Here is a 12,730-nt window from a genome sequence, read left to right as displayed (position 1 = left end):
GTTCTAATTTTGACTCAAGTATCACTTTTTCAATTATTCCCTACTGTGTTTCCCCGAAAATAAGACACTGTCTTATATTAATTTTTGCTCCAAAAGTTGTGCTACGTCTTATTTTCGTCGGGTGCCTTATATTTCTCAAATAAGACAAATTCACAGGCAGAAAAGCTGACACCCCCAAAGAAAATGTACAGTACGGTACACTGATAACGGTACGGTACCTGTCAGTATTGCACACACACACACAAACGACGGCACTTATATGGTACAACAGTATACTCCCGCTATTGCAGCTTCTGGCCACCAGAGGAACTACAGTCTACGCACTGTAGTGGAGACTGTAATGGCGGCGAGACAGCAGCAGACTGTGTCTGCTGTACTGGATGGTACAAAGCGATGGAAGGGGCCAACAGTGGACGCCACATTATTACGGTACCGCTATGAACAGCTTTGAATGGTACCGTATGTTTTTCCACCGTACCGTATGTAAACTTGACTAAGCCTTATTTTCGGGGGTGGCCTTATATTAGCAAATTCTGCAAAACCTCTGACATGCCTTACTTTTGGGGTGTGAACTTTCTAAATATTTTTTCTTCTTTCTGGAAAACTAGAAATCAGAATTAATTACCCTATATTATCCCCTTGATAATAACCCCAATTGGGCTTTTGAGTACATGGCAATAAGGCCAAGCACTTATTTCAGGGTTTAAAAAATATATAAGGCAAGGTCTTACTTTTGGGGAAACATGGTATGCCAGTGTTATTTCTCACATTGTTTGTTTAACCCATGAGGGTCAAACTCATGCCGTCATGTAGCAGTTCACATTATTTCTTCTGCTAAGCTGAGGTGGGCACATCCTGTGTGTTACACATCCAGCCCTTAGGTTGCCAATTTGATACCCCTGTCCTAACCAAATGAGTAGGGAGGTGGTATCAACAGTTAAATTCACAATCCAGCAGTGAGTATTTAATGGAGCACTTAAGATCAGGTGACTTACATAGCCAATACTAGCAGAAATAATCAGGAAACTCTCCACACCAGCAGGTTACCTATTCAGCTTACATATTACAGAGCTCTTTCTTTGGCCTATTTTACTTTGTTTTCCTTTGTGGCTGTTTTGGTGCTCATATGGTCACTTGATCAAATCCAGGCATTTCTCAAACACCTTAAACTTATGACAGTTTCAGTATCCCATGATGATAATGTCTGTTTGCAACTTTCCTTGCTGGTTTCCCATAAGCAGAGTCAAAAAGAAAGCTGGAAGGGAAGGTTGCAAGTCACCCCCCTATAACTCACTGTTACTCCTATCATCTTTTCTTCTGAGCCCAGTTATGGAGTTCAAAATTCTGGGCATTTCATATTCTGAAGTGCCAGTGATGGTGAACCTATGGCACGCGTGCCGGAAGTGGCATGCAGAGCCATATCTCTCCAGGCATGCCAGCCATCGGCCATTGCTCTTCCAACTTGCACATGTGCACCGGCCAACAGGTCTTTGCATGTGCAGCAGTGCTAAAAACTGGAAGAGTATTCCCTGGCACGCATGTGTGCACTGGGAACCTCAGCTTCTGCCACATGCGTGCACGCTGGCCAGCTGGTCTTGTCGCATGCATGCACACCACAAAGCAGAAGTCCAGATGCATGCTGGAAACCGGAAGCTCAGCTTCCCAGCACACACAAACTGCTCTTCCTGCTCCTCTTTTGCCATTCAGTGCCAAAAAGGTTCGCCAATGCTGCCACATGCAGTTATTCACCCCACTCCCCAGGGCCCCCACCCTGATACTTCTACCTGGCTATGCTCACAAGATGGTAGCCACATGGTGCTCTGCCTTCCTACCTCCCCAACAGGCATCAGTACTTGGCAGCACTTACACCATACTGCAACAGCCACACCTTAAATTGGCCCCACTTCACAGCGCTTACCCGCCACTGGCCTGCTTGCAAACTGCCCAGGAATTTCAACTTCCTGCCAACTTTCTCTTTGACTTTGCTTGTTAGAAAGCAGCAAGCAGTTGCCAGAGGATCCTTGCTTAATGACTTGTAATTCTGGTTTAATGATGGATTATTGGGATTGCTATTGCTAGGCGATATAGACCTACAACATACAGGTAGTCCTCGATTTACAATGATTCATTTAGTGACCATTAGAAGTTAAAGCAGCACTGAAAAAATAATCCTTTCTCACACTTATGACCATTGCTGCATCCCCATGATCACATGATCAAAATTCAGATGCTTGTCAACTGACAGTCACAATGTCCTAGCATCATGTGATTACGTTTGTGACCTTCTGACAAGCAAAGTCAGTGGGAAAGCCAGATTCACTATACAACCATGTTATTAACTTAACTACTGCAGTGATTCACTTAACAACTATGGCAAGAAAGTTAATAAAATGGAGCAAAACTCACTTAACAAATTTCTCACTAAGCAACATAAATTTTAGGTTCAATTGTGGTCATTAAATGAGGACTACCTGTAGTGTTTTACAACTGCATAGATAAGCAATGAAAATTCTGGTCCAATTATTGTTGGTAAGTGAAGTCTACTTGTATTCCTCCTATTCGTACAGATTTGTTTGTTTAAAACCTGTGAATGATTTTGTTTGCTTTTTATTGTATGACTGTATTGCTTTTTATTGTATGACTATAACCATAACATTTTAAAGAAATTGTATAATATTTTCAGCTGCCATTTATTTAAACAAAAAATCTTTGTCCGACTTTTAGAATTATATAAATAAATTTTCTTAATCTTGTTTGTTTTTTAAATCTCTTTATGTTATGCTGTCATCGAGAAAGTATCTATTTGTGTGTGTATCTGTGTATTAAATATATTGCCACAAAATGACATAGCTACACACATACTCATTTAGTAGTTCTGTAGTTTGGAATTAAAATAGGCTAACCTCTCATATCTATTCCTGGTAAGGTTAGCATTTGTAAATAAATTCTATTTTCTTACCATTCACATTGAAATTAATTACTGGGACCAGTATTTTTTAATCACTTTAATTGGCACATTTTTACCACTTGGCATTAATAATAAAACATGGTCAAAGTCATTCTGTAGGTCAATATTAATCCTTAATCCTTAATTACAAAGAAATGACAATAGACAGCTACTTGAATCATTCTATTATCATTTTATTACCACCACCCCCTTCTTAAAAAGGATTAGATTTTGACCAGATTTCAACTCAAGTTATTTTTAGTTTAGGTTTTTTTTCCTCTCTTATTTTTATTTTGGTCTTTATGCTTAATTTTTAAACCCTGTCTGGAGCTTGCTGGTTCAGTAGAGACAACATGCTTTTTTTTTACATGTTTCAGGTTTGCTCCTTTTATACATACCTGTTTATAAAAGGGAAGGGAAGAATAGAATAAGAAAAGAATAGGGAAAGAATAGAAAAGAATAGAATACTGGAAGGGACCGTGGAGGTCTTCCAATCCAACCCCTTGTTCAAGCAGGAAACCCAATACCCTTTCAGACAAGTGGCTGTCTAGTCTCTTCTTGAAAACCTTTAGTGATGAAGGACCGATAACTTCTGAAGGCAAGCTGTTCCACTGGTTAATTTTCTCCGTAATTCTAAGTTGCTTCTTTCCTTGATTAATTTCCATCCATTGTTTCCTTCTAAGACTTTGCAGAGTTATAGTCAGTGAAAGGTTACCAAAATTTTTACCACCACACTGTGGGCGTGGCTTATGCAAGACGCCCTGCATTTTCTTTCTTTCAACATCTTTCAATGCAAATTGGGTGCTCTGGGGTGGACCTCCATTTTTGCTACCCCACTGCAAACCCACCCCCACTCCGGTCTGGGCAGTAGCCCACCCCTGGTTATAGTATACCTGATGTGTGTCTGTATATTCATATGTGCATATGGGGTGTGTGTGTAAGTTAAATTAGAAGATCTCCAAAGTCCTTTTCAGATTCTATTCTATTTTATTCCATTCCATTCTATTCTATTCTTCTATCTCTCTGTATACATACATACAGGGGTGGGCTACTGCCCGGACGGACGGGAATGCAGTGGGGTAGCGAAAATGGAGCTCCACCCCAGAGCACCCAATTTGCACTAAAAGATGTTGAAAGAAAATGCAGGGCGTCCTGCATAAGCATGCATACACACACACACACACACACACACACACACACAAACATACAAGCATCTCTTCTATATTCCTTCTGACTTCCATCAATTCATTATGTTATGTCTTTTTTTAACATGGTCACTTCCTTCCTTCTCCCCCACCCACACCTTTTTTTTTCTAAATGGGGTGGGATGTGGTGAGATAAACCTGCTTGTTTGACCTTGCTGGTTAGCAGCATGTTTCTATACTGCGAAAAATTAGAACTGTTATTTCTCAGTAAAAAGATTACTTTTATAAACTTTTGAATTACAAATTTTTATAGAGAAATGTTTTTCTAGCCTTTGGATTCTGAGGCTCTATATATCCCAGACTGTAATAACATAGGTTCTGGCATTCTTTGAAAGAAATAAAGGCAAAGTTCCAGAGCTATATATCACAAGCAGATGTTTATTCGAGGTATTGATGTTTTATTTTCCCAAATGTCCTCATACAGAATTTTGGAATGGCACATAACTACCCAACATTTTACTTTGGAGGTTAATTTATTTAGGTTTCCATATCTGCCTTTCAGACCAGAATTTGAGGCTGCTGTATTGGCAGTTCTAGAGTTGCTCTCATGGCTCCGTAGAGTTGTTTGGATTAGAAATGTTTCTTTGCTAAACATGAATTTCCCTTTCCTATATAACATATTTGCTAGATTTTGTCATGCTGTGAGGTGGTTTCCAATGAGTTAATCTGTTGAAAATGCTTTGTTATTCATGCCTGGCTCAGGATTAATAATTCTTCAAGAACTGGTATGAATCTTGCCAATTTAATACAAGGGCTTTTTCAACTGCAGAATTTAGGGAGTTTCCTCAAATTAACCCTGAATTTTGTGTCTATGGTTTCATTAACCAACATCCATCAATTAAAGAAAAATGAAATGATGGTTTATATCTATTAATATCAAATTCTCAATGTCTGTAATTATCATCGTGTATTAACTCAAATATTTGTAGCTGACTTAAAAAACCCCGAACAACTTCAAAACATTTTCTTTAGAGGGGTTGTAATAAACAATATTTTTTTCCTGCCTCAGTGAACATGCTGATTTTTTCTGTCTCCAGGTGGTAGAAGTTGACTGAAAAACAGCTGTCTAAAAAGTTCAGTACTGAACAGGGTGCATTGGATGAGTTTCAAAATATGTGCTTTGAGGCAGTGAGAAATTGAAGAAACTAAAGTAACTAGTACTGTATTGGAAAAACATGGGAGAAAGCCAGACAGGTGATAAAAGTATATTTTAATTACTGTGCTGAAAATGTGTATGCTTTCTTTTCTTTTCTTTTTTAGGCCACTTTTCCGTGGTAACTCTGATGTTGATCAGCTAGGAAAAATTTTTGAGTAAGTACTTGCTTCTTGCGTTTTCTTTCAAGGTCATTTGCCAATTGATTGTTTTTGATTGTTTAATAAGTATACAGAATCCAGATTATTGCTTCTAAACTGATTTACAGTGTAGATATTCCAAGATGATTGGATCTGAAATAAGATGCATGTAAATCCCATTGATAGCATATTTATAATTAAATTGAATAACATATTGGATAAAACGTGTCTGGCTATCTATCTTCTCTTTATAAGCATAATTCATTCTGAATCAAGTCTAGATTGATTCATTAGGAAAGCTTTCTAATTTTAAAAAAAGCAAAAAGGAAACAGAGTGATCCCTCGATTTTCGCGATCTCGATTTTCGCGAAACGCTATATCGCGATTTTTCAAAATATATTAATTAAAAAATACTCCACGGTTTTTTTTTTTGCTATACCGCGGTTTTTCCCATCCGATGACGTCACTCTCTTCCTTTCTCATCTTTCTTTCTCTCTCTCTTTCTCTATCTTGCTTCTTCCTCTCTCACACTCTCTTCCTCCCTCTCTCATCTCTTTCTTTCCTTCTCTCTCTTTCTCTATCTCTCCCCCTCTTGCTCTCGAGTGGCGGGCGGCGAGCGTGGGCGGCGGGGAAACCCCGATCTTCGGCTCCTCGCTGCTGCCCCGCTGCCGAGCAGATCAGCTGCTGGGCGGCCGAAGAAACCTTCCCTGGGTCTTCCCCACCGCCCACGCAAACTCCACCATCTGTGCATGCGCGGCCATGGAAAAAGGGCGCGCATGCGCAGATGGTGTTTTTACTTCCGCACCACTATATCGCGAAAAATCGAGTATCGCGAGGGGTCTTGGAACGTAACCCTCGCGATACTCGAGGGATCACTGTACATTTCTTTGGCTAGTAGTGATTTTTCTTATTGTTCAAATGTTTTCACAGTTTGTATACTTATTTTTTGAATGAAAATGCTACATATATTTTCAGATAGACTTCATCACAATTTCTACATATTGAAATATGCTAATCAGTGGAATAATGATTAATGTTCTTTGGCCTAAGGATATTCCGTGTAAATAAATTATAAACACTGTTTAACTGTCTAACAGCAGTACCTCTGCTGTGCTGTGCTGTGCTGTGTCTAACAACAGTACCTCTGCTGTGCTGCAATTCTTTGAGCTTAAGATCTAACATTTTATAAGTGAAATTTTGTAAAGTGTTCATTTATTTCATTGACATACATTTCTTACAGTAAAGCTTACTGTAAAAATGAAAGTAGATGGCAATGCTAATTTATTACCAGAGAGTTTGATAGAAAATGTATTATATGGTACAAAGAAATCTTAGTTTTACAATACTTGTACAACAGTTCCAGGGATCTGCTTATCCTGCAGTCTGCCTTCAGCACTGGCAAGAACAGTGAAACCTCATGTTGCTCTTCAAGTCAATATTGGCACATTGTATGCCAAAGGATGAATCTTCCTCTGTTGTCATTATCTTTCAGTCTTAAAAAAAAATTATTAAAACCTGAGGGATGCTGCACCCTGGTGGCATAAGTTTTTAATTCCAAATCTTCTGACATAACTTGTGTTTTGTACTATACTAACTGCCATTATAAAGTCTATGTGTTGCATTTAACAGATGAAATCAGAACTAGCCAACTTTCATCTTTTAGATGCCATGTTTCTTCTTCATTTTTTCAGAGCCTTTTAAGTAGCTTTCGGGTTCTTTAAATTCTAAATTGCAAATTCAAGCAAAATTTTAATTGTATGAACAACCACATATATTTCACTTTCTTTTTGTCCAGTGTTACTTTACCTTTCCCAATTTTAGACTGTATATTATTTGGAAATCAGCATTTCCTTGTTTATATTTTAAGGTGCAATGTACACTGAAATTTGTTTAATATTGATGATGTTAACCACATTGTTTCTGTGCAGTTATGAGAAACCACATAGATTCCTATTCCAAATCTTCAAACTGATTTTCTAATAAAGAATAATTAAATATTCCAGGGAAGCATATGGGTAACTTGGACATAAGACAAATATTTCTTCTTAAACTATTAAAAGGGCATCAGCTCAACTCCGAAACATCTGTGTTATGAGATCATATTTTGAGAATGTACTAACTCAGCATTAACATCAGAGTTTGGGTGGTATTTAAGATAAGATTCTCTTATTGGTAACTCCAATCCCACAGAATCTATTTCCAAAATGTGTAATACTGACATCATTTGTGATACTTTTAAGAATACTCTAGTCTAAAACAATGGTCCTCAACCTTTGTGGTTCCATCGACTGGCAGTGATGGCTGCAGGGAGGAAGGAAATGGCTTCACATGTGCATACAAATCACTTGCGCAAATGGAGCTTCTCTCATTCGCTTGTGTGACTTGATTGCTAACAGGATGCAGAATAGTAGGGGTCTTGATATCGGGAATCGGAGACCCGTGCTCTAAAACCATTTATTGTATTTTATTTTTAATTGAGTTTTTATTATTTCAGTTGTCATTTTAAAAAGAAAGCATTTAATATAAAATACTTCTGCAATTTTATATTGAAAGCTCTTAAATAAATGAATTAAAAATCACAATTGGGAACTTCATCAGATACTGAAACAAACATATTAAGAATTAATGTTTTGCCTGGAATAAGTGCTTGTTCTTATCTTCTATACAGAGTAATTGGTCTTCCTGAAGAAGAAGATTGGCCTATTGATGTTGCTCTCCCAAGGAATGCTTTTGCTTCTCAATCCCCACAGCCTATTGAACTTCTTGTAACAGATATTGATGAACTGGGCAAAGACTTGCTACTTGTAAGTATCTGTCATTATAAAATTTTAGAAATAAGTTATCTAACACAGAACAAAAAAGGTTAGATATGTATGTATATAAAATTATCTGTTGCTGAGCTGAGAAAAAATGTGAAAGAGTCTTTTCCAGTATCAAATAAAAATCAAAAGTGTTTAGGAGATATCAAAAGATATCCTGAAATTTAAATTTTGGGAGGAGATAAGAATCTCAAATCTAAAGCCACAACTTTATCTTCACTACACAGAATAAACCAAGAAACCACAAAATTGCTTTAAGGGAGACTTTTTTTAAATTAAATTTTGTGCTCCGTGTCTCACCAAAAGCAACTTTAGGCTATGTTATTCCAAAGCAGTAGATCTTTAGTCAAGAGGAAAGAATAACTGCACTTGCCTGCTAGAATCTCCTCTGAATTTTTTCTTAGTCACCAAATTCCATTTGTTTAAATTGTTATAGAATGAATTCTCCTTTAAATCAAGGCTAATTACATGCTGCTCCTCTTACAGCAATGGTGATGACAATATACCGTATATACTCGAGTATAAACTGAGTTTTTCAGACCAAAAAATGGGCTGAAAAACCCGACCTTGGCTTATACTCGGGTCACTGAAGAGTCACCACAAGAGGGCGCCCCGCTGGAGCCCGGCAAGCATTGGTGGCTTGGGCGGGTGAGGGAGCTAGGGCAGGGAGGGCATTGCTGTCTGTGTAAATACGTAGTGCCATCTCTGACAGCCGGACACAGGGACTGGCCTGCAGAGGTCGCGCTTTTCCACCCTCCGCGGCTCCAACTTTTAATTAGGAGAGAAGGGTGGTGCGGAGGAATGATGCCGGCGAGGAGGAGGCGCCTTTAAGGCAAATTCAAGAGTTCAGAAAAGAAAGGGGGGGGAAGGCGATGGGAAGCTGGTGAGGTGGGGGGGGGCGGCGAGAAGACAGAAGCAGGAATCCACCGCTGCTTCAAAAACGGAGCCGCCTGAAGAAGTGGAGCTGGGTGAGACATTGATAGAAATGGGGCGGGGCAGGGCCCTGCAGCTCGTCTCTCTCACTTCCTCACTTGCTTGCTTTCTTTTTAAAATATTTAAATACCGATAAATAAATATGCTGTCGGCTGCTTCCTCTTCTCCTCTTTTGTTTTCTCCTGTCAGTTGCGGTCGTGGAGGAAAAGGAGGAAAGAGGCGAGGCTTCTTTTTTCTTTCCCCTTCCTCCGTTTCCTTCGCAGCTGCCCTCCCAAGTGGATCTCTTTAGCAAATCTGCTTCCCCCGAACAACACATGGGGCAATAAAGGGAGACGGAGGAGGAGGGAGGATCAGGATGGGAGGGAGATCAAGCCAGCCAGCCAGCCAGCAAGCTAAAGAAGGGGGGGGGGGATGGCATGAACTCTCTCCAGGCTTCTAAAAACTTGTCAAGTTTAAAGAGCCCTGGGTTAGGGTTAAAAATGCAAGAGTCTTCAAACCTGAAAAGATTAAGGCTTGTGGACTTCAACTCCTACTCCTGAAGTAGCATGGCTGGGGCAGGAATTCTGGGAGTTGAAGTCCACTAGTCTTAAAACTGTCAAGTTTAAAGAGCCCTGGGTTAGGGTTAAAAATGCAAGAGTCTTCAAACCTGAAAAGATTAAGGCTTGTGGACTTCAACTCCTACTCCTGAAGTAGCATGGCTGGTGCAGGAATTCTGGGAGTTGAAGTCCACTAGTCTTAAAACTGTCAAGTTTAAAGAGCCCTGGGTTAGGTTTAGAAATAGGTTTTAGCTTGGTTGTTAAGTGAGCTACTTTGTTTCCTTTTTAATTTATTGTTATTACCAGATTGCTTTTGTTTACCCTCTTTTAAATTTACAGAGCTATTTACTGGTTTTCTTTAAAATAAATATTCTAAAACATTTAATCTACTGATTTCTCAATTAATGTAATTTTTTTGGTTTCCATTTTTGTAAGTTACCAGTACCCACTGCATTTTCTAACCTCGGCTTATACTCGGGTCAATAGGTTTTCCCAGTTTTTGTGGCAAAACTGGTGCCTCGGCTTGTACTCGGGTCGGCTTATACTCGAGTATATAAGGTAGACAAAAGCTTTGACCACATCATTAAAAATATCATTATCTAATAAATCTGTGTTTTTTCTTGTTAAGTCATTGGGTCAGTAGTAGAAAAGGTGAATTGCTGGAACCATCAGAGTGTTGCCCGCTACTAATTGTTGTCTTTATCTTATACAGAAATGTCTGACATTCAATCCTATGAAGAGAATATCAGCTTATGATGCCTTAACTCATCCTTATTTTCATGACTTGGAAAAATGTAAAGAGAATACAGATTCTGATGTATCTTCCAGTCAAAACTCCACAGAGATGAATTCACAGTGTGAATTTACTTTATCAGGCTAATCTAAGGAGGAACAAACTAGCTTGATAAGATCAATGTTAAAGGTAAAAAGCATCATTGTATGTCTGAAAACTTTCTTGAAGACTTCACATAATGTAGTTCTTCAAAATGATGATCTGCCTCTCCAAGGGAAACATAGTTACACATGTCAAAACAATGCAAGATATAAAAACTTTAAATAGATTCCACTCTAACTTGGTGTTTGTTAGTCTATCTGGAAATCTACAAGACGAAGAAGCTGTTGATCAGTTTTGCTGCCTTTTTCTTCTAGCGTTGAAAGATGCCACCATGGATTAGAAGAATTCAGAATCTCTGCCAAAATATGACTTGATTTTTGTTTCTGGGTGCTGAAGTTTGATTCGCCCCTCCTCTGGGAGTTATGGTGATAGTTTGTTTGCTGTTTATTTGCTTGATCATGAATTCAGAAATATTGTTAAGTAATATTTAAAAGAATGACATTGAAATATTGAATCTCTCTAAAGTTAAGAGAAAAATGTAAAAAAATACATCTGGCTTACAATCCACAATGCACAGGTTCCTTCCCTAATAAGAGATGGGAGATGATAACTTTTATTGTGTCTGTGGCTTAATCTTCAAATATTAATAATATACCTATAGTAAAGGGAACAACAAGTTTTAAAGAAATTCGTAGTGATTTTTCCTATCTACTAAATTTATGTCAATCACTACATAACATTTCATCTTTATCTTTTCTGATAGTACATTTCTATGACTTTGGAATTTCACATTTATCATATTCAGATTCAAGGATGAAAAAAGAGCAAAAATAAGTGTTCATATATACCTGTGTATATATATATATATATATGAACATCTAATTTTGCTTACCCACACATGCACATAAATGTACATATGTGAAAATATCTCCAAAATAAGCCCTGTTAGATTTAGTGAGACCGAGCTGTATATAGAATTGATTCTTTGATAAATTACAAACTATTCCCACTTATTTGAGACTGAACTCTCACGAATCCCTCGTGAATTTCTGCACAGCACATATAAAAGAAAAAAAAATCTGCAGTCCTGTGTGTTTTTCTCGAGGGTAAATTATTTTGAACAAAATGTGATTTTATTCAAAGCTGGTCCTTTGCAATCTCTGGGACAATAGAGTAAAATCCACAGGGATTATAATGGAAGTACTATCCTGAAGTACTGTATGATGGTGTAAACATAGATCTAGTTTACTGAGACTTACTTCTGAATAAACATGCGTTGGATTATGCAATGAGAAACCAGGTGCTCATAGCTGACATTCAAGCCTGTATGCCATGATTGCAATTAACTCAGGCATCAGACCATATAGATTTCACAATTGTTTCAAGTTTGCTTCCAATCTGACATTTAATATAATTCAATAGATTTTATTTTTCTATATGAAAATATTAGAAAACCATACTACTCTACTCTGCTTTGCCTTTCATGTTTGCTTTATTTCAAAGCCAATGTTAATGAATAAGTCACATGGATATGTTAGCACAAATATTTTAAATCTTGCATTATACATCTGTATGTTTTTTGGGGGGGGGGAAGAATATAATTTTTTTTTATTTTTGTAGTATGATTTGATGAAATATTCTTAATCCATGTCTCACTTGGTTGCCTCTCATATAGCTCCAGCGTCAGTATATTAATGGTTGCAACAAATCAGAAAATACAGGTGCTATTGGAACTAATTGATGGATTATCTATTATAATTGTTGCTCTGCTATCTAATAATCTTTTTCTTCATGCTTTGAATATTAATTCCTGGAATAAGTCCCCAATATTATCTTGTAATATACTCATTCATTTTATTTGTAGCATATATAAGGTATGAAAAGGTGCATGAATCAAAAAAAGTCAACATTGCATTTGGTTTGTTTTTTAGGTGGTATATCTCAATAATTTTTTTTCATTGGAACATAGTAGGTAGGCGTATGTGAATATCCCTTTGTTATATTCTGTTGTTATATAATGTCCTCTGTCAAGACTACAGTTGTCCAAATTACTAAACAAAATGCCCGCTATAGAATTTTCTCACAGTTTGCATTCCTATTTCAAATCATTTTCCAGAAACGGAAACTCTGCTATGGTGACATTTTACATTTATCTTGAACTT

General features: G+C 37.7%; 1 protein-coding gene across 10 annotated transcripts in view; it reads left to right on the top strand.

The window, feature by feature from the left end:
* CDK6 (cyclin dependent kinase 6) overlaps window positions 1-12,730 on the top strand; it is a 185,341-nt gene that overhangs the window by 136,339 nt on the left and 36,272 nt on the right. For 6 of the 10 annotated variants that reach the window (XR_011556962.1, XR_011556961.1, XM_070729591.1 and 3 more), the window contains 3 exons: window positions 5,413-5,463; window positions 8,114-8,249; window positions 10,446-10,655. Coding sequence is in view for 8 of the 10 variants with exons in the window: in XM_070729591.1 (XP_070585692.1) it covers window positions 5,413-5,463; window positions 8,114-8,249; window positions 10,446-10,613 (355 nt within the window). In the remaining 2 variants the exon portion in view is untranslated. Of the gene's footprint in view, window positions 1-5,412; window positions 5,464-8,113; window positions 8,250-10,445; window positions 11,183-12,730 lie in introns of those variants that run through there. The other 4 variants (XM_070729593.1, XM_070729597.1, XM_070729595.1 and 1 more) reach the window with 2 other exon arrangements.

This window comes from Erythrolamprus reginae, chromosome Z, assembly GCF_031021105.1.
Source record: "Erythrolamprus reginae isolate rEryReg1 chromosome Z, rEryReg1.hap1, whole genome shotgun sequence".
In the NCBI taxonomy this organism is placed as follows: Eukaryota; Metazoa; Chordata; class Lepidosauria; order Squamata; family Dipsadidae; genus Erythrolamprus; species Erythrolamprus reginae.
The sequence above is the reverse complement of the archived record's forward strand: the minus strand, read 5'-3'. Positions and strand labels throughout refer to the sequence as shown.